This window comes from Stomoxys calcitrans, chromosome 2, assembly GCF_963082655.1.
Source record: "Stomoxys calcitrans chromosome 2, idStoCalc2.1, whole genome shotgun sequence".
Lineage (NCBI taxonomy): Eukaryota > Metazoa > Arthropoda > Insecta > Diptera > Muscidae > Stomoxys > Stomoxys calcitrans.
Window position 1 is genome coordinate 200,239,517 of NC_081553.1, and position 20,925 is coordinate 200,260,441.

The 20,925-nt window shown below is 41.3% G+C and overlaps 1 protein-coding gene across 1 annotated transcript; it reads right to left on the reverse strand.

The window, feature by feature from the left end:
• Nucleotides 1-3,382: 3,382 nt before the first annotated feature.
• Nucleotides 3,383-4,606, reverse strand: LOC106083264 (chymotrypsin-1). Its single transcript, XM_013246177.2, has 2 exons — nt 3,785-4,606; nt 3,383-3,547 (listed from the first exon to the last, which is right to left on the reverse strand). The coding sequence occupies exons 1-2, from the start codon at nt 4,604-4,606 to the stop codon at nt 3,383-3,385; spliced, it is 987 nt and encodes a 328-aa protein (XP_013101631.2).
• Nucleotides 4,607-20,925: the final 16,319 nt, after the last annotated feature.

Below are 20,925 nucleotides of genomic sequence, written 5' to 3' on the forward strand. Positions count from 1 at the left end.
GGTGTATCTCCATAGTGGTATGAGGCGGTTTACTATCCGCACCCTCAACCTAACCTAAACTGTCCTAAGTCTGTCAGCATGTTTTCCGATTAGACAGTGAGCTGTCATGACGGACACAATGTCTATGACGTCTGTTCTAGCCAATGACAGCAAAGCGGTAGACCTCTTCCAGTCTATATTAGGCCACATAGTTTTGGAATGCTCTCTGTCCACTCTTTGTGACCATCTAACATTCGTTGTCCTTCGGTCCCGGTCCTGAAAACTTAGCTTACACGTCGCTAGAAATATACCCACAGATTCCAGTATCCCTGAAATGTGTAGGGTAGTTCCTAGTCTCGCAAGCTAATCCGCTTTACAATTCCCTGGAATATCTCTGTTGCCCGACACCCAGAACAGTTGAATTTTGAACTGCTCAGCCATCTTTTTAGGAGATCTGCGACAGTCGAGAGCGCTTTTTGTGTTCAGAAATACGTTCTCCAGGGATTAATTGGCTACCTTACTGTCTGAGAAGATATTTATGCCAATCGTTGTAATAACTTTATATCTTAGCCATTCTACCATTTCCTCCATTACAAGGATCTCCGCTTGATACACACTCCGGTGGTCGGGTAACCTTTTCGATATGACCAGTTCTAGATCTTTAGAGTACACCCCAAAGTCCACTTGGGCGTCTAGTTTGGAACCATCCGTATAGAAGTCAATGTAACTTCTGTTACCAGGGATATCCTAGTTCCAATCGAGTCTATCAGAAATAGTGGTACAGTACTTTTTATCCAAAAGCGGCTCGAGTAGGGTGTAATCCACGCTGCCTGGAACATTGGATATTGTATCAACTATAAGACAGTGTCCGTAGCCGCCACATGACCAATGAGAAAGCTCCCTTAACCTCACGACAGTGGTCGCTGCCATTTGGGTAGCCACAATGTCCAGAGGCATAGATGTAGTCTTTAATTCAGGGTATCTGATGGTGTCGGCCCTCAGTGCGGCTGTGATGCACAAACAAGCCTCCCTTTGGATCCGCTTGAGTATTAAGCAGTAGGTGGACCTTTGAAGCGCCGTCCACCAGACCAAAACACCATATAGCATTATAGGTTTGACTAGTGCAGTATATATCCTATACATGACGCGCGGTCTAAACCCCCAACTTTTGCCTATGGCTCTCTTGCAGGTGTATAGGGCAAGAGTTGCCTTTCTTGCCCTTTCTAAAATTTTTGATTTGAAGTTCAATTTCCTGTCCAGCAAAACACCCAGGTATTTTGCAAATGCAAATTTTTACCCATGAACATTCCACTAAGAACCAGGGGCAAACTTCTCACATATCAATGAGTGTAGTCCGATTCAAGTTTAAGCTCAATGATAAGGGTCCTCCTGTTTTACAACCGAGTCCGAACGGTGTGCCGCAGTGCAACACCTCTTTCGAGAGAAGTTTTACATGGTATGGTACCTTACAAATGATGCCAGCGTGGGGAGAGGAAAAACACCGCTGAAAATTTTTTCTGATATTCTCGCCAAGATTCGAACCCAGGCGTTCAGCATCATAGGCGGACACGGTAACCTTTGCGCTAAGGTGGCCTCCAATTTCTGTTTTACTGTCCGTAAAGATGTTCACACTCGACGTCCTCGCTTTAGCACCACACCATCTTACGCATTCCGTGATCGCCTGGATCTTCGCTTACAGTGCCTTATTATGGATAACCTCTGCGCTAAGGTGCCCTCCCAGCTATTATGCTCTTTCTGTAAATGGAACATTCTCTCCTCCCAAGGCGACAGCTTCCACTGTAGGCAACTTTTATCTCCTGCTGAAAAGAACTACTTCTGTCTATCACGGATTTATACCTAGACCAATTTCGGTAGCCCACTTTGCTTGCGCGTAGAGCTTCCTGAAGTATATCTCTTAGAGTGCAGGGAAACTTTCCCCCAACCGTAATAGCCAGGTCATCAGCATACGCGGTCACTTTTACACCGCTTTTTTGCTCTTTCTGTAAATGGAACATACTCTCCTCCCAAGGAGACAGGTGCCACTGTAGGTAACTTGAAACATCTGCTGAAAAGAACTACTTCCGTCTTGCACGCATTTATATCTAGACCGATTTCGGTAGCCCACTTCGCTCTTGCACGTAGAGCTTCCTTCTCGATGCCATCCCCTCCTGTGTCGATTGTGGCAGAAGTGATTTTCAATATCTTGCAATCCGCCAGACTTTTGCTATGTGGTCAATAATTCTTCAGACAAGTGTTCAGCAACAACTGCTGAGTCGTCTCCTGATTCCCCAACCCCACCGCTTAAATAGACCTTCAGTTTCAACTTGTTGAATCCGTAGGATACAACCCCTTCAGACTTGTTGAGGTCTGCGAGACAGCCGGAGGTTAGTACGAATACTGCATGTCTCCGGTCACCATCTGCTTCATCCAATCTTCCAGTCGGTGGTTGAAAGATTGGGATTACATTCCCTTAGTCTTCCAAGTATCGCTTCAGGATCTGAGGGAATCCTTGGTATCCAAGTATGCGCCATCGGTCGAGAAGGAATATCTTCCTTCTTGACTAGTGCTGCACCTGGCCAGTACTCACCAATGCTTTTTAGCGCACAACGATACATTTCCATTGAGCGTTGATCCCCGAAGGCAATTAGTCTGTATCGGCCCCGATACCAGCCTGCATCGTCACAAATTGCATCGTCTTCGTAAATGGAAAAGAAAATCCAGAGATCGCAACACACACCAACCACTATGGGACGCGTTTCATCATTTGATTAGAATAACTCATCGGTGTAAAGGCTTCAAGGGCCGTACGTTGGTATGTTGTACTTATACCGAATTTATTGCGAAATCGCCTTCATGTAGTCAATACCACATTAACCACGCTCGACAACCCTGTCTATTAGCCTTAATTTTCCCAATGCATGTGTTCTTCTGTAATGGCATATTTTTTGTCTACACTAATTACACTACTCCCATGGTATACACATGATTCTGTGCATCTGTTGGAAGTGGTATTGATGGCCTCGAACGCTTGTTAGTACCCGGACCGCCCTTCCCCAAAATAGTCACGTCATCAACCACTTTTACACCTTTTTCTTCAGAGACAATAATATATTGTTAATGGCTAGAGGAGACAGTACACCTCCTTGAGGTGTTCCTCCGCTGATAACCTAGCCTAAGGTGTTCCTTAAAAAGTTGTTTGGTACCAAAGTACCAACTGCATCATCTCTGACAATAGCAAAAGCTAAACTCACTCTAATACAATTTCATGCCTTAATTTATTTTTTATGTTTAAATATTTGCTTGGAACAAATGCAAAATGTAGCATTTATTTGTGGTCCATGCGGTAAAATGAATGAATGAATGGCACTCATATGAAGATCACTTGAATGCTTCTTTTATGACGTCATGGTATTTCAGTAGAGATGACTTGGTTAATGTATGGCAGAAAACTGGACACTCGGCTATAGACATCAGGCTTGCCGGCAGCACATGGTATGGTGCCATAAGACATAATACCAACAAGTTGTGGGGGATTTTGAGTTGTAACCAATGGACCACCTGAGTCACCCTGGAAAGGAGAAAAAAGGAAGTTTAACATTCAAATAGAAACGAACTTTGAGTTGCATGGGCAATTTCGTTGATACTTCATTGCCTGTCCATAATGTGATTTGAGTGGTGCTACCCACATCATTAGCCAGTTGGATTTCTTTAGATCATTTTCTGGATTTGCATTCAATATATCGTATCACCAATATTTGCTTTATATAAAAAAATCACCCCAAAATTTAATCTTTCTTTAACTTACCATACATGATCCACGACCTTTGCTCAATAGCGCACATATCTCGTTATCAGTCACACGAAAACCTTTTCTCGAACATTCAGCATTTGATAGAGTCTTATAATTTATTCTCTGTAATTGATGAGCTAAACCTCCAGCAAGTGTTGGCGTTGTAGCTCCCCAACCGGTTGTGCCAACATTAACCGACTCACCCACACGATTACGGCTACCCCAACCTATGGTACCCACAGTGGGTTTGTGGAGATTAAATGGAGGCGACACCTTCAATATGGCAACATCATTAATGAGCTTAGGACTTGAAGAGAATCGAGGATGTTCACGTTTTGAAAGGACACGATGGCGATCACCACCTTGTTTCCAAGTCAAAGTGCCAGCGACTACGTGGATATCTTCGGGTCGCATGTTTTGTGTGCAATGGGCCGCAGTAATAACGTGGTGAGGTGTCAGAATAGAGCCTCCACAAAAATGTTGCCAACGATTGGAACGGTATGATTGCAAAGAGACCTGATAGGGAACGATTTGTTGAACTACAAATCCACCATTAATGCGAGATTCGTTGTCATTCTTCAAAGGTTCTTCGACAGGAATTTCAGTGGTGTCCTTATCTTCAATTTCCAAACTCACTTCAGTGCTATTGTGATCAAAATCCTTGTCTTTCTTAGCCGTTTCTTCGAGGCTTAGATTTATAACACTTTCTCGATTTAAGACTTCCGGACTTATCGTAGTCTCAAGTTTTTCAATGAATGTCTGTAGATTTATACTCCTGCCACTGGTTGCTCTTAAGGCCACACAAAATATTAAAATCATTAATTTATACATATTCATTTTCACTCATAAAATGCTACTGCCTGGATGGTGTTATTTGATTTGGCTTTTATAACAGCAAATTTAGGTTGATTTGTGAAGTAACATCTTTAGGAACTTCTTCCAGAACAACAAATTTAAGATAAGAGTTGGAACAATGCGTAATGGATAATTGGAGCATTAAGTTATTTTTTGAAACATTAACCCATTTATCTTTTGTGGGTGGTATTGACAAAGCGATCCCTCTTGCAAAATCTCGAAAATATTTGCATATCACAAATAACAGCTTAAGATGATTTGGGTCACTTTCAAAATTGTTCGCTTATATCGCCTCAATTCACTTTTAATAAGTCAAGTTTGGTTAGCTGTAGTTGGCTGGTGATATGGGATTATGCTAATTGGTTGACAGAGGAGGACTTCGATTACGATCTGCTTAAATCGTCATCGGAGTCCGTAATAGATGTATGAATTGATAGTGGTAAATACCTATTATCGAAACCAGGAAAACACTCTCGCAAGCAATTCTGCATTTTTGTTTTCCTTTGACATCCCTGTGACCAGGGACCCGACAAAGGGTATATTTGCAATGCCTGTGGTGTTACCACTGATATTATGACCATATCCATAACCCTTATCTTATGATCATCCTTAAACACCAATGTAATTTAACGGAACAATCTGAGCCCTAGCAATGGCAAAGAACTTATCCTGGAAGATACTGCAATAGCCCCTGATATGGAGAAAGACTTCGATGTGTAGTTCTGCGCATCGGATTCCACATCTGCAAAAATATTTATTTAGTTGCTACTATCAAAATCATGCCATAAAAGAGCCATATCGGATACAAAATTTTTAACGACCCGAAGGGTCCTTAGTTGGCCTTATTTCATATTTGAATGCAAATTTGAACCTTACTCCCAAAAACTTTTCCCTGAACAATATTTTGTGACGTTTGGCTTACATGTCGATTTAGAGGGCTAATTTGAAGAGTGAGAGAGAGAAGAGAGATGGGTTCGCCCATCTCGTGTCGAATTTGGATTTCAGATTCATACTTTACTCACATAAACCTTTAATTGGAGTATCATGTTGACCCAATCGGTCTACATGTCCACTTTGGGGTTTTTTTTGAGGGGGGAAGGGCGGTCCGGGCACTTACAAGCGTTCGAGGCCATCAATACAACCTCCAACAGATGCACAGAATCTTGTGTATACCATGGGAGTAGTGTAATTTGTGTAGACCAAAAAAATATGCCATTACACAAGAAAACATGCATTGGGAAATGTATAGCTAATAGACAGCGTTGTCGAGTATTCGGAATAAATTCGATATAAGTACAACATATTAACGTACAGCCCTTACAGCCTTTACACCTAATTGACTGATGAGTAATTGTAAACCAAATTGCGAAACGCGTCCGATAGTGATTGGTGTGTGTTGCGATCTCTGGCTTTTCTATTCCATTTACAAAGAAAAGTCTCCCATCATTAAGCTCGTCTCGAAAGAGAAACAAACAAAAATTTTAAAGTTTAATGATTTTCGCCCTAACAGGCAAAAAACTTGAAAATGAAAAATTCGGCAAAGCCCGGCCGGGATTCGAACCTAGGTACACGGAGCAACAGCGAGAGCCGTTGCCGATGTCTAGCGTTCAAAGCCACCAATACAACTTCCAACAGATGCACAGAATCATGTGCAAACCATGGGAGTAGTGTAACTTGTGTAGACAAAAAATATGTCATTACTCAAGAACACGTGCATTGGGAAAAGTACAGCTAATAGATAGGGTTGTCGAGCGTGGTTAATGTGGTATTTACATCATAGAGGTGTTTTCGTAATGAATTCGGTATAAGTACAACATACGGCCTTGAAGCCTTCACACCTTGTATGGCCGATAAGTTATTCTAATCAAATGACGAAACGAGACCCATAGTGGTTGGTGTGTGTTGCGGTCTCTGAATTTTCTTTTCCATTTACAAAGACGATGCAGGCTGGTATCGGGGCCGATATAGAAGAATTGCCTTCGGGGATCAACGCTCAATAGAAATGTATCGTTGTGCGCTAAAAAGGATTGGTGACATCTGACCAGGTGCAGCACTAGATTTAGTCAAGAAAGAAGATATTCCTTCTCTTTGTCTTCTTGGTTTGGCTCGAGGTCATCGAACAATTTACAAAAACAGGTGTTGGTGTTTTATATAATTGTTTTATTTGTAATTTTTACCAATATTTCGACCACCGCCGGTGAAATTTTGAAACAAAACAATAGACCTTTCCTTTATAGCGCACAAGTTCGACTCAAGCTCTTCTCGACGAATGGCGCATACGTGGATACCAAGGATTCCCTCAGATCCTGCAGCCATACTTGGAAGACTAAGCGAATGTAATCCCAATCTTTCAACCACCGACTGGAAAATTGGTAGATTGAATTAGGCTGATGGTGACCGGAGACATGCAGTATTCGTACTAACCTCCGGCTGTCTCGCAGACCTCAACAAGTCTCAAGGGGTTGTATCCTACGGATTCAACGAGTTGAAACTGAAGGTCTATGGAAGCGGTGGGGTTGGAGAATCAGAAGACGACTCAGCAGTTGTTGCTGAACACTTGTCTGAGGAACCATCGACCACATAGCTAAAGTCTGGCGGATTGCAGGAGATTGAAAATCCCCCTGCAAAAATCGAGACAGGAGGGAATGTTATCGAGACAGTATCCGACAAGCCCTGTGTGGGTAGCTCATCCGGTTGGACTGGGCTCAAGGTGTGCGCCAGCGGGGAAGCACGTAACTCAAAAAGTACGTTAACAGCAGCAGTTAATGAAGCATTTAAGGAGAAATCGTCAACACCGCAAGTGTCCAGTGTCCTGAGGAGGAGTGGTTCCTCAGTGGCTTTCTCACCTGCCCCTGTACGCGTACGGAAGCTCATCAAGACAAGTTCTAACGAATCTTGTGGAATCAGAAGATGAGACAAACACAACAGCGGTAGAAGTTCTAAATCCTGACTATGGTCCGGTAAGGCTTCGGCGGCACTAAAGGTCCTCCTGATGGCAGGGGAATTTGACGTGGTACTTATTCAGGAACCATAGGTGTGTGGAGGAATGGTTTGGTGGACTAAAAATTGCAGGACTTAAACTTCTCAAGGGTACAAGGAAAGGGGATCGCGAAGGATCCTGAATGACTCGCTTGTGTCAACATGTCCTAGTGCCAAGCCAAGAGGCAAACAGCGACCGCCATGGTAGACCCCAGAGCTGGTTGGGGTAAGAAAAGACTGTAGAAAACTCTTTAACAGGGCGAAAGCCACCACACGGTTGGGACATCTATAAGGCTAAGCTAAGGAAATATAAGGGCGAGATGAGAAAGACTCTGAACAAATCCCTGGTGGTATTATGCAGCTCGGTGGAGGATACAGCTGAATCCTCTAGGCTAAGGAAGATTCTGTTCTCCAGACCTATTACGGTGGGGTATATTCAGAAGTCAGAGAATGTATGGACAATTCTTAGTGAGGAAACACTAGAACTACTCGTTGATACACATTTCCCGGCATATTCTCCAACGGACAACATGGCGCCAGAAGAGGTTGCCACTGGCATGCATTCGTCGGAGGTTATAAGGGAAATTGTGTGAGCCGAAAATCCTTTGAGCGACAAGAAGTTTCGACTCCTTTAAGTCGCCAGGCCATGATTTACGAACTGTGTCTGATAGACTGGTTCGTTGGCTTAGGGAGATATACTCTGCTTGTATCAGCATGTCATATATACCTGAGGAATGGAGCGACACGAAAGCCATTTTCATTCGGAAAGCAGGAAAACCTTATCACACGCAGGCGAATGATTTTCGTGCCATTAGGCTGTCATCATTTATGCTAAACACTCTTGAGAAACATACCTTAGGGCAGTGTTCGCCAGTCTCGGCAGCAGCATGCATATAGTAAAGGCAAATCCACTGAAACAACCCTTCACGACCTTGTCGACTACACAGAGGGTTCTCTCGCTGTTAAGGAATAAACAATGGTCGAATTTTTTGACATTTAAGGTGCTTTCAATAAAGTAAAACCGACGTCAAACATGAAGGAGTTGAAGTTTCTAGGCATCAACTCAACCGTAAGAAAGTTTATTAATAACTTACTTACTAAAAGATGCATTACGGTAGGCTTGGGATCTGTGGATCTATAAAGATGGGTCAGCAGAGGAACACCTCGAGGTGGTGTTCTGTCTCATCTACTTTGGAATGTTGCCATTAACAATATATTATTGTCTCTGGAAAAAGGGGTAAAAGTGGTCGCGTACACTGATGACGTGGCCATTGCGGTTAGGGAAAAGTTTCCCAGCACTCTAAGAGATATACTTCTGGAAACTCTACGTGTAACAGCGAAGTGGTCTACCGAAATCGATCTAGGCGTAAATCCGTGTAAGACAGAAGTAGTTCTTTTCAACAGGTGATACAAGTTGCCTACAGTGGCACCTGTCTCCTTAGGAGAAGAGAATGTTCCATTTACAGAAAGCGCAAAATACTTGGGTATTTTGCTGGACCGGAAATTGAACTTCAAATCCAACATTTTGGAAAGCGGAAGAAAGGCTACTCTTGCCTTATACAACTTCAAAAGGGCCTTTGGCAAAAGTTGGGGGTTTGGACCGCGCGTCATGCATTGGTTATAAACTGCAGTTGTCAGACTTATAATGCTATATGGTGTTGTGGTCTGGTGGACGGCGTTTCAAAAGTCCAACTACTGGATTATACTTAACTGGATCCAAAGGATGGCTTGTTTGTGCATCACAGCCTCACTGAGGACGACGCCATGCATCTTTCTTACATGTACATGTACCCTTCGATCCTCTAAAGAATGTTGGTGAGTAAATTTGCATCTACGATGCGAAAATGATTTAGTTTCCAAGAGTCTTAGTATTACTGCAACATTCGAAGCCACAAGACAGCCCCTGGCACCTGTACAATGGGTTTTCTAATTTCACAAATATAACCTAGCATGAATGCTCATTATTTGCCACACTACCTTTAGAAAAACATCTTCGGCCTCTGTGTTATCTTCCCACCATGTCACTAGTTATTAGCGTTTTTAGAGCTTCCACACATACGTTGTCGGCGAATAAAAGTTTATTAACACAAAACCCCCAACCATATTTTCATATCTTTGTATTGTCAATCTGTGTGGAAAGGCTTAACATATCAAAGGATATAAGCCAGGTAAACAGGCAAAAGAAAAAGAAAACTTCACCATGCCATGTCCTGGTTAGAGGATATATTAACGGCGTTAATATGTTGGCACATGAGATTAGTTCATAACGCTTGTTACGACGAGTCAAAGGCACAAAGGATGTTTGCTGAAAAGCTTATGACGACAATGTATTGTCCTGGAAAGGATGTCACGTATTGTTGATGTATAAAAATAATAAAAAAACAGGCAAGAACCTAAAATTACTTAAAAAGCTAATGTGAAAACAAAACATACAATTAAATTAATGTTACTTGATATGGGTATATGGGTGTTAAGGAAATATTAAAATTTGACTTAAAGTGATATTGAAAGCTTAAGGACATTTATTTTAATTAAAAATTTTAAAATAATATGTTATGATATAAAGGCTAGCTGAGACATGGGAGTTCATCTCCAATGAACGTAAAATACTCTTCTCCTTATCTAAAATCTAGCCGAATTCATAAACAGTGTCGAATTTTGTGTGTCTTAGCAAAATCAAATTTCTGTAACAAATCAGATGTCTAACTCGAACTCTAGCCACGAAAATAATTAGTCAAAACTGCCAATTTTCATATGAACATTCCATTATGGAACAGAGATAAACTTTTCCCACATCAATGTGTGCTGTCCGATTCAAGTTTAAGCTCAATGATAAGGGGCCTCCTTTTCATAGCCGAGTCCGAAAGGTTTGTCGTAGTGCGGCACCTCTTTGGGTAGAAGTTTTTAGAAGTACCTCACAAATGTCGCCAGAATTAGGACAACCACCGTTTTTTTGATGTTCTCCTCAGGATTGGAACCCAGGCGTTCAGCGTCATATGCAGACATGGTAACCTCTGCGCTACGGTGGCCTCCAGTGGCAGCAGAGACAGACGAAAGCCTCTGGACGCTCGTACTAATAATCCGAGCACGCATTTACATATCGTTTATATACATTACGGTTTCAACGGTACTTTTTTGTGTTACGACTAACAGTTGTTTGGATATCAACTTTAGACGAATACCCCCACTTATAGAGTTAAATACTCTGTCTGTTGTATGTATGTTCCGTATAGACTCAAAAACGGCAGAACTGATTTTCTTTCTTAATATATTCACAGATAGGGTACTTCATTTGTTGATATCCGAAGGGGGGGCGGACCCTCCCCCTTACCCTTATTAGCAGAAACGCCAGATCTCGTAGATGGGTGGTGTGATTTACGCGAAATTTTATGTGTTCTCTTATAGTGACCTAAAAACTAAAATTTGGTGCCCAAATTTCCGATGGGTTACCTGGGGGGGGGGGCGCCCCACCCCACAACCTACAAATATGAGTCCCATATAGTCATGATTGACCAATCATGACTATAAGGGACTCAAATAAAAGGTGATTAAGATTGGAAAACGTATCTGATATCCAATTGTCGGACCAAATGCTTGCTGTGATCACCCCAACTCCTAAACCGCCCCTAAATCGGGCATATTCACCGACCATAGCAATATGGGACTCAAATGATAGATATTTGCAAGTAGAATAATGCAAATTTGCCCATGTACATTCTATTTAGGAACAGGGGTAAACTTCTCACATATCAATGAGTACTGTCCGATTCAAGTTTAAGCTCAATGAAAAGGGGCCTCCTTTTTATAGCCGAGTCCGAACGGCATGTCGCAGTGCGACACCTCTTTGGGGAGAAGTTTTTACATGGCATAGTAGCTCACAAATGTCGCCGACATTAGGAAGGGAGAACCATCGCTTATAATTTGTTTTCTGATGTTCTCGCCAGGATTCAAACCCAGGCGTTGAGCGTCATAGGCGGACATGCTAACCTCTGCGCTGCGATGGCCTCCATTTGCGAGTTGAATGCGAATCTGATATCTAAAAGTGGTACCAAGTTTTTGGGGAGCCCATCCCTTACCCAAAACACCCCTTAAGAGGAAAACTTTATGACCATAGTAATATGGGTCTCAAATGAAAGGTCTTTGGGAGTAAATCACGAATCTGATAGCAACATTTGGGATAAAGTGTTTATGGGGCAACCAAACACCCATTACACCACCCAAATAGGACGTATTTGCTGACCATTGCAATATGGGGCCCTTATAAGAGGTATTTTAGAGTAGCACACGAATCTGAGATATATTTTCAGAGCCAAGTCACTGAGTGGCCGCTTCATACCCCAAAATACCCCCCCCCCCCCAACCCCAACCGGACATGTTTGCCGACTATGGAATTAAGGGGATCAAATGAAAGGCATTTGGGAGTAGACTACGAATCTTATATCTAAATTCGGGACCAACTACCTAGGGGACGTCCCACCCCATAACAACCCCCATATAGGACGTATTTTCTCACTATGACAATTTGGGTCTTAAGGAGAGTGGAGCTCCATATTGATAGTTTTTAAGGTCCATACCCCAAACCGGGCATATTTGCTGACTTTTGCAATAAGGGGTTTAAATGATAGGTATTTGAGATATAAAACGAATTTGATAACCAATTTTGAGGCGAATGGCAATATAAGGTTCAAATAAACGATATTTGCAAGAAAAGCACAATGCTGATTTATTTTCAGCGTTAAGTGTTTGGCAGACCGCCCCACCGCCCCACCGCCTCCCCAAGCTAAATCGGATGTATTTTACAACCATTTCAATGTGGGGCTCAAAATGGCAGGTATTGGGGAGTGAAGCACGATATGTATTCCCATATTCGGGACCAATTTTCTGGGGTCTACCCCTTTCCCAAAACACCCCACAAAGTGTCGAAAGAAATATTCAAGTGTTTAGGCTTCCTTAAACGGTGTAAGAATTACTTCACTCCGTCTGATCTTCTTAACATCTCACCACTTTCATAAGGCCGAAAATGGAGTACAACTCACATGACTGGGCTGGATTTTCAAAATCATCCCTGGAGCTACTGGACCGTGTACAGAGATAGAGCGATGGCGTTGATTGGGGACAGTGGGGTATCCAACTCTATTGCCCCCCTTCATCATCGTCGCAATGTGGGTTGTTTGGCGCTGTTTTATCGGTACTATCATGGTGTGTGTTCGTCTGATATTCCATGATGTAAGGATGTATGTCAGGGATACTTGACATTCCAGGATCTCACACTCGTTTGTAATTATTGGTCTGCGGAGCGCACATTGCATTATAGAGAGAATTCTTATTTTGCCCGAACCGTTCGTATGTGGAATCCCCTTCCGGCTAATGGTTTTCCCACCCACTTTGACATCTAAAGATTTAAGACAAATTTCAATAAACACTACATCCTTTTCCCCCCCTACAATTCCTAATTTCCTCTCGCCAACGCGTGTTGGCTGACAGAGAAAAAAAAAAAACAAATAAAAGCGTGCTAAGTTTGGCCGAGCCGAATCTTATATACCCTCCACCATGGATCGCATTTGTCGAGCTCTTGCCAAGGTATCTCTTTTTAGGCAAATAAAGGATAAAAGAAAAAAATTGCTATGTTATTGGAACAATATCAAGTTATGGTTCATTTCGGACCATAATCGAACTGAATATTGGAGACCATAGTAGAAGTCATTGGTTAAAAAATTCCGAACTTTAGGGTTTGAAGAAGTAAAATAGGGAGATCGGTTTATAGGGGAGCTGTATTGTATTAGGCTATAAACCGATTTATGCCATATTCGACACGTATGTTCAGGGTCATGAGAGAAGCCGTTGTACAAAATTTCAGCCAAATCGAATAATACTTGCGCCCTCTAGTGGCTCAAGAAGTCAAGACCCCAGATCGGTTTATATGGCAGCTATATCAGGTTATAAACCGATTTGAACTATTTTTAGCACAGTTGTTGAAAGTTATAACAAAACACCTCATGCAAAATTTCAGCTAAATCGGATAATAATTGCGCCTTCTAGTGGCTCAAGAAATCTAGACCCCAGATCGGTTTATATGACAGCTATATCAGGTTATAAACCGATTTGAACTATTCTTAGCAGAGTTGTTGAAAGTTATAACAAAACACCTCATGCAAAATTTCAGCTAAATCTGATAATAATTGCGCCCTCTAGTGGCTCAAGAAGTCAAGACCCCAGATCGGTTTATATGACAGCTATATCAGGTTATGGACCGATTTGAACAATTCTTAATACAGTTATTGGAAGTCATAACAAAACACGTCATGCAATATTTCATCCAAATCGGATAGAATTGCGCACTCTAGACGCTCAAGAAATCAAGACCCCAGATAGGTTTATATGGCAGCTATATCAAAACGTGGACCGATATAGCCGATTTACAATCCCAACCGACCTACACTAATAAGAAGTATTTGTGCAAAATTTCAAGCGGCTAGCTTTACTCCTTCGAAAGTTGGCGTGCTTTCGACAGACAGACCGACGGACGGACAGACGGACGGACATGGCTAGTTCGACTTAAAATGTCATGACGATCAAGTATATACACACTTTAAGGGGTCTTAGACGAATATTTCGAGGAGTTACAAACAGAATGACGAAATTAGTATACCCCCATCCTATGGTAGGGGGTATAAAAACCAATTATTTACTTACCATCGCAATATGGGGCTTAAATAAAAGTCAAAAAAAAAACCCAAAACACCCCCCAAAGAGTACAAATTTACCGATCAAGGTAATATGTGGCTCAAGGGAAAGGTATTTGAGATTACAAAACGAACTTGATCACCAATTTTAGGCCAAGTATTTGGGGACGCCTCATACCATAAACTTCCCTTAAACCATATAAATCGCATTTGAGAAAAGAGCACTATGTTGATATTTTTATACCCCACACCACTACTGTGGTACAGGATATTTTAACATAGTGAATTAGTTTGTAACACCCAGAAAGAAGAGAGATAGACCCATTGATAAGTATACCGATCGACTCAGAATCACTTTCTGATTCGATTTAGCTATGTCCGTCTGTCTGTCCGTCCGTCCGTCTGTCTGTCCTTCCGTCTGTCTGTCCGTCCATGTTAATTTGTGTACAAAGTACAGGTCGCAGTTTTCATCCGATCGTCTTCAAATTTGGTATGGGCATGTTTTTCGGCCTAGAGACGAAGCCAATTGAAATTGGAAAAAATCGGTTCGGATTTGGATATAGCTCTCATATATATGTTCGTCCGATTTGCAGTAATACTGCAATAAAATGGTCATTTTTTAACCGATTCTCTTGAAATTTCGCAGGAAGGATTTTCTTATAACTCCCGACATTACTGGTTAATTTCATAGAAATCGGTTCAGATTTGGGTATAGTTCCCATGTATATATTCGTCCGATTTGCAGTAATAATGCAATAAAATGGTCATTTGTTAAGCGATTCTTTGTTAGGAAGGATTTTCTCTTGACTCTCGACATTACTGGTGAATTTTATGGAAATCGGTTCAGATTTAGATATAGCTCTCATATATATATTGCCCGATTTTTAGTTCTAGAGCCACTGCAAGCGCATTTATGGACCAATCTTCCCAAAACTTCGTAGAACACTTTCTTCGACGACTGTGCCAGTATCTGAGAAGTTTGCTCGAAATCGGTTCAGTTTTAGATATAGCTCCCATATATATGTTCGTCCGATTTGCAGTAATATTGCAATAAAATAATCTTTTGTTAACCGATTCTCTCGACATTCGGCAGGAAGGATTTTCTTTTGACTCTCGATATTACTGGCCAATTTCATAGAAATCGGCTTAAATGTAGCTGTCATATATGTATATCGCCAGATTTCCCAAAATTTTGCACCACGCTTTCTTCGACGACTACCACATTATCTGAGAAGTTTACTTGAAATCGGTTCAGAATTAGATATAGCTCCCATATGTATGTTCGTCAGATGTTGGGTCATTTGCAAAAATGTTGTCATTTGTCAACCGTAGTTATTACTGTTTGACATATATTTGATCGCCGAGGTCCATCAAAATTGTTTTAGAATTGGTAATAGCTCCCACATTGTACTTATAGGGTAGGTGTAGGGTATTATACAGTCGGCACCACCCGACTTTTGCCCTTCCGTACTGGTTTTTTCAGAGCTAAGTGTCTGGGGGAACTCCTCACCCCTAAATCAGAGATGCATATTTACCGATCATGGCAATATGAGGCTCAAATGAAAGGTGCTCTACTTCCAGAGCACGAAATTCATACCCACTTTCGGGAGTCCACACCGCATAAACCCACCAACCACAACTCTGGGGCCCTTATCCCCACAGGAGTAAATTTGCAAATTTTGCCCATGAACATTCAACTAAGGAACAGGGGAAAACTTCTCACATATCAATGAGTGCAGTCCGATTCAAGTTTAAGCTCAATGATAAGGAGCCTCCTTTTTATAGCCGAGTCCGGACGGCGTGCCGCAGTGCGACACCTCTTTGGAGAGAAGTTTTACATGGCATAGTACCTCACAAATGTTGCCAGCATTAGGAGGGGAAAGCCACCGCTGAAAATTTTTTTTGATGGTCTCGCCAGGATTCGAACCCAGGCGTTCAGCGTCATAGGTGGACGTGCTAAACTCTGCGCCACGGTGGCCTCCCCTCAGGAGTATCGAGCTCCAATAAAGGCTTTTAAGAATGAAGTACATCTAATATCCAAACCTCTGAGCGAATTCATAAACCAATGAAGTTGATATGGGATTCAGATAAAGCCATTTATCGCTCTTTCACTAAAAGCTCTTTTCCATATAAAGTAAAGTAAGGCGCAGCGGGCCCGGTTCAGCTAGTTTTAAATAAGAATCCAAAAAAGGATATCGACACAATTTCCCCCAAAATTTTATATCAAAATTCAATGTTCACTCTCTTCGAATGAAACGTTCAACACGTTTTAATCTGAAAACTCCCACATTGTTAGCCAACACAACAATGCCCCATCTAAACAACTGCTTCTGGTTTTTAGCCAATAGGTCATTGAAAATAAATCAATTGTCGATAAGGCCACACCTTAAGTGGCAAATTTCTTCTAAGACAAAGCTTGAAATTGATTTTGCATACATTTCCGTTTTAAGAAATTTGCCAGAAGACAATGCAACGAAACAAAAAGCAAAAAAAGAAAACGAGGGGGCTTAACCCCGATGTCAATCGCAAACACGAGACCATTAATGCTGGCTACCGTTTTAGGCCATAAATAAACAATCAAATTGTTTAACAAGCCAAGATCAACGACGAAAGTCCTGGCCAGAGAGAGAGAGAGAGAGAGAGCGCATTGTTCTGGCTGGCTGGTTGGCTACCTTGAGGAAAATCATCATGACATAAATCAACTTAAATATCGCCATAAAAATCAAGTTCCAAAAAATAAGTGACCACACACATTTTTATTTTTTTTCTTTGAGTGAGTTTCTAAGGAATTTTGACGCACAAACTCTGGTGGAAAGGGAGAAAAAAAATGCTCCAAAAATCTTATTCAAAGCCATCTAAATGATGGCGCATAGTTGTCTGTCTATAAGGCTCTTCACTTAGGCAGGCAGCAAGTAAGCCGACTGGTCTTCGGTGATTTGGCTTTAAACAAAATGATGATGGCCTACCCAAAAATAAGCCTTGGAAAAAACGAATCACACTACCGCCGCTGGTCAGAAGATGCATTAAAGCTGATAATAAACTTGTTAAAATGTGTTGTTGTTCAAATGTGGCGGCATAACATCAACTAAACAATAAAACTGTTGACGCAGGATTTTTTGACGCTTTTGATCAAAATGATTAAAATGCAGTTTTTATTGCGAACACACACATAAACGACGTAACGAGGCAAACTCTTACATTTCCTCTCGCCAAACTTAAGAAACGTTTATAAAGGGACATAAAAAGATGGGGCAAAAATCTTCGAAATTTTTGCCCAGACCATGGAAAAAGGGTATGGAAATGGGTTATAAGGATTTTGACATATGGTAAAGTTGAAGATTAATGAAACTTGCCTTGTTACCAAAGGTATCAAACGACAAAATCTTGTACTTGTAAAAACTGGCCTGCTTTAAAGTCAAGGGACCGTTGAGATCCACATCACAGGCAGATGTGGAATCGATGTTGTATACCCAGCCTATTGAAATCTATATTCGGATGTGTGACTACAAGGTTGCTCGCAGTCAGAGAGAGCTTTTGGCATGCAATGGGGACGGATGCTGCCATTTTGAATACTACAGCGGTGTTTGGGTAATCTAAGGGAGGTTCCGGACTATCTAGCACCGGAGCCGATTAAAGGAAGGATCTTTAGGATTCGGTTTACTGTAAGAGAGGATTGGGAGGTGGATGCTGTTTTGAGGACTATGAGCCTTTGATCTTCTCTGATGAACCCAAGATTAGGTCAGGGACTGAATTGGGCGTCTACTCCTATGTAGAATAAAACATTTTAATCTTTTTTTTATGAATAGCTCAAAGATTGAGTCGGGGACTGAATGGGGATCTACTCCTACCCATCCACCACCGAAGGAGGGAATATAGACATTGTCATTGGAGACGATGAGACTTAGTGGGAGGTTGTCCTTGTTGTGTCAGGACTTTGATCGCAAGCTCACAGCACTGGTTGCTGCGGGCTATGTTGATTGAAGATTCATCTTTTTTCCTTCTTCAAGCGTTTGAGAGCTTTTGGATATTCATAGATACAGATAGTTCTTCAAAATCTTCAACGCTAAACAATTGACTACTCAACCAATGATCACCAGTAAGAAATGAATGAAAAAATTTTACGCAACTTGTTCCGGGTTTCAAGCATCGGAATAAACGCTAGAAGAGCTAGAATGGCACAAGGGTTCCAGCTTGCATTGCAGATATTTGGGATCTAGTTAAACTTTACAAAAAGGAATTCACTCCTCTCAGTGAAGTGACGGAAGACACGAGTGAGTTGGAAGTGAAGCTTCTTTTCGTCTCTCTGAAGGCTGTTTTGAATTCATCATAATTGCTCATCAATTCCTACACAAAAAAGTACTGGATGTTTGGTGATCTAATCAATCCATAGAGCCCATCGTCCATGCCAACGTGAAGGAGGCATTAATCCAGCACATGGTGCTGGCTACAATTGACTTTGGGTGTGGGGTGACCTTTCTGTTCGAAAATTTGCTGCAGTCGAACTAAAACGCCTGTCTTTTTTCCGGTATCCACGCTTCGGCAACAATCATCACAATTGGTCCCCAGACATTGAACTCATCTAACACATTCTGAAGTAATTCTACGATTATTTGAGCTTTCCCATCTTTTTGTTTTTAATTTAATTTCTTTGGATTTATTCTTGAGAACTATGGCCAGATATTCATCGCTCTTGAGGTGTGGGCCGTCAAAGTGCTCCACTTCTTCAGATAAAGAGTGCTTACCAAGTACTTCTTCAACCGAGCAGCTTTATCGTAACAAGGCGTTTTGCACTGCCTGTTGGGTTATGCTTTATTTTTCTCGTTGATGTTGCATTATAATCCTCCAAAAGACTATATGTACTGTAGACGAATGAGTCCGTTCTATTGTATTGCCCAAAAAGTATTTGCGGATTTTTTAAAAGAATCTAAATGCATTTTTAATAAAACTTAGAATGAACTTTAATCAAATATACTTTTTTACACTTTTTTTTCTAAAGCAAGCTAAAAGTAACAGCTGATAACTGACAGAAGAAAGAATGCAATTACAGAGTCACAAGCTGTGAAAAAATTTGTCAACGCCGACTATATGAAAAATCCGCAATTACTTTTTGGGGAACCCAATACTTTCGGAACAATGAAGTATCGTCAAGTTGGTAGGAGTGGAAACAATCGCTTCCATTGCCCTCTTTCGCTTGGTTTTAGGAATGGTATTGGCACTAGCCACCGTAGCGCAGAGGTTAGCATGTCCGCCTATGACGCTGAACGCTTGGGTTCGAATCCTGGCGAAACCATCAGAAAAAAATTTTCAACGGTGGTGTTCCCCTCCTAATGCTGGCAACATTTGTGAGGTACTATGCCATGTAAAACTTCTCTCCAAAGAGGTGTCGCACTGCGGCACGCCGTTCGGACTCGGCTATAAAGAGGAGGCCCCTTATCATTGCGCTTAAAAATTGAATCGGACTGCACTCATTGATATTTGAGGAGTTTGCCTCTGTTCCTTAGTGGAATGTCTATGGGCAAAATTTGCAATTTGCATTGGCACTAGCAGGTTTGTCGCTGGAATAGCCTAAGCGGCCTTTGCTCTCAGCTTGTATTTGTTTACCTTAGTTATGTCAAACAATTCCTTCAATAAATCGATGATTTGTTTTTTACTACTTGCAAAAGTTTTGGTAGTGTTGTACAAATCTTGATCAGATATATGGAATGTTTTGCTCCATAAGAACTTAAGAACTATTCATTAAAATCGATCCTCACTCTCCCTTCTTTGGTAGTGGACTTAAGAAATTTGAAGCGTCCAATGACGTGGTTTTTCAGGGACATGCGTTTATTAATGGTCCATCATGTTTGAAACTGGGCTAGATTCTTTCTTCTTTGTTTTACTTGTTCTTCTCCGTGTTAAAAGATCTCCGATTGAATGACATGTTGTATTGTATTCAATAACTTGAATGGAAAATGTTGTTATTCAGGTTTGTCTGAATTTGTTGAATCACACAAATCGATCGATATTTTTCAATATTTTATTAACAGTTATTCATTAATGGGCGCATCTTACTTTTAAGGTGGCTATGTGCCCGAGTTAGCACGTATACGTTGCAAATATTTCAAAACTTCCCAATTAATGAGCCCTCATTAATGTGGTTACTGTAACAAAATCATCCCCAACAGGTAGCCAACGGAAAAATACACATCCATAACAAACGGAGTGGCTACAATAAAAACAACCCAATGGGCAATTCAGCATTAATTTATGAGAGCTTATCAGTTTTCTACCACACAATCATAAAAATGCCAAAACTTTTGTTTATCACTTATTTTCATTAAATCTGAGAATCATAAAAAAGTCGTAAACGGGTTTTCCAAAGATGATTCCAAATGAGAGTGAGCCGGTGGTACTCCGGAGAATGCCCATACATTTGGTCGTTTCGTATGGCAATTTGTTCCCCACTTCTTTTCCTCTTTTATCTCTTCATTATCATGCTTCTCCCCCCAAGGTTTGATCAGAGGACACACACTTTTTTACTTTGACACTTGGAGGTATTTTCTCGCTAGGATATCACTGTGGGCCTAACTGGCCTTTAAGTAAACTTACCCTTTACTTTGGTGTATCTTCTAATACCATCATTTAGTCATCGATTATTCC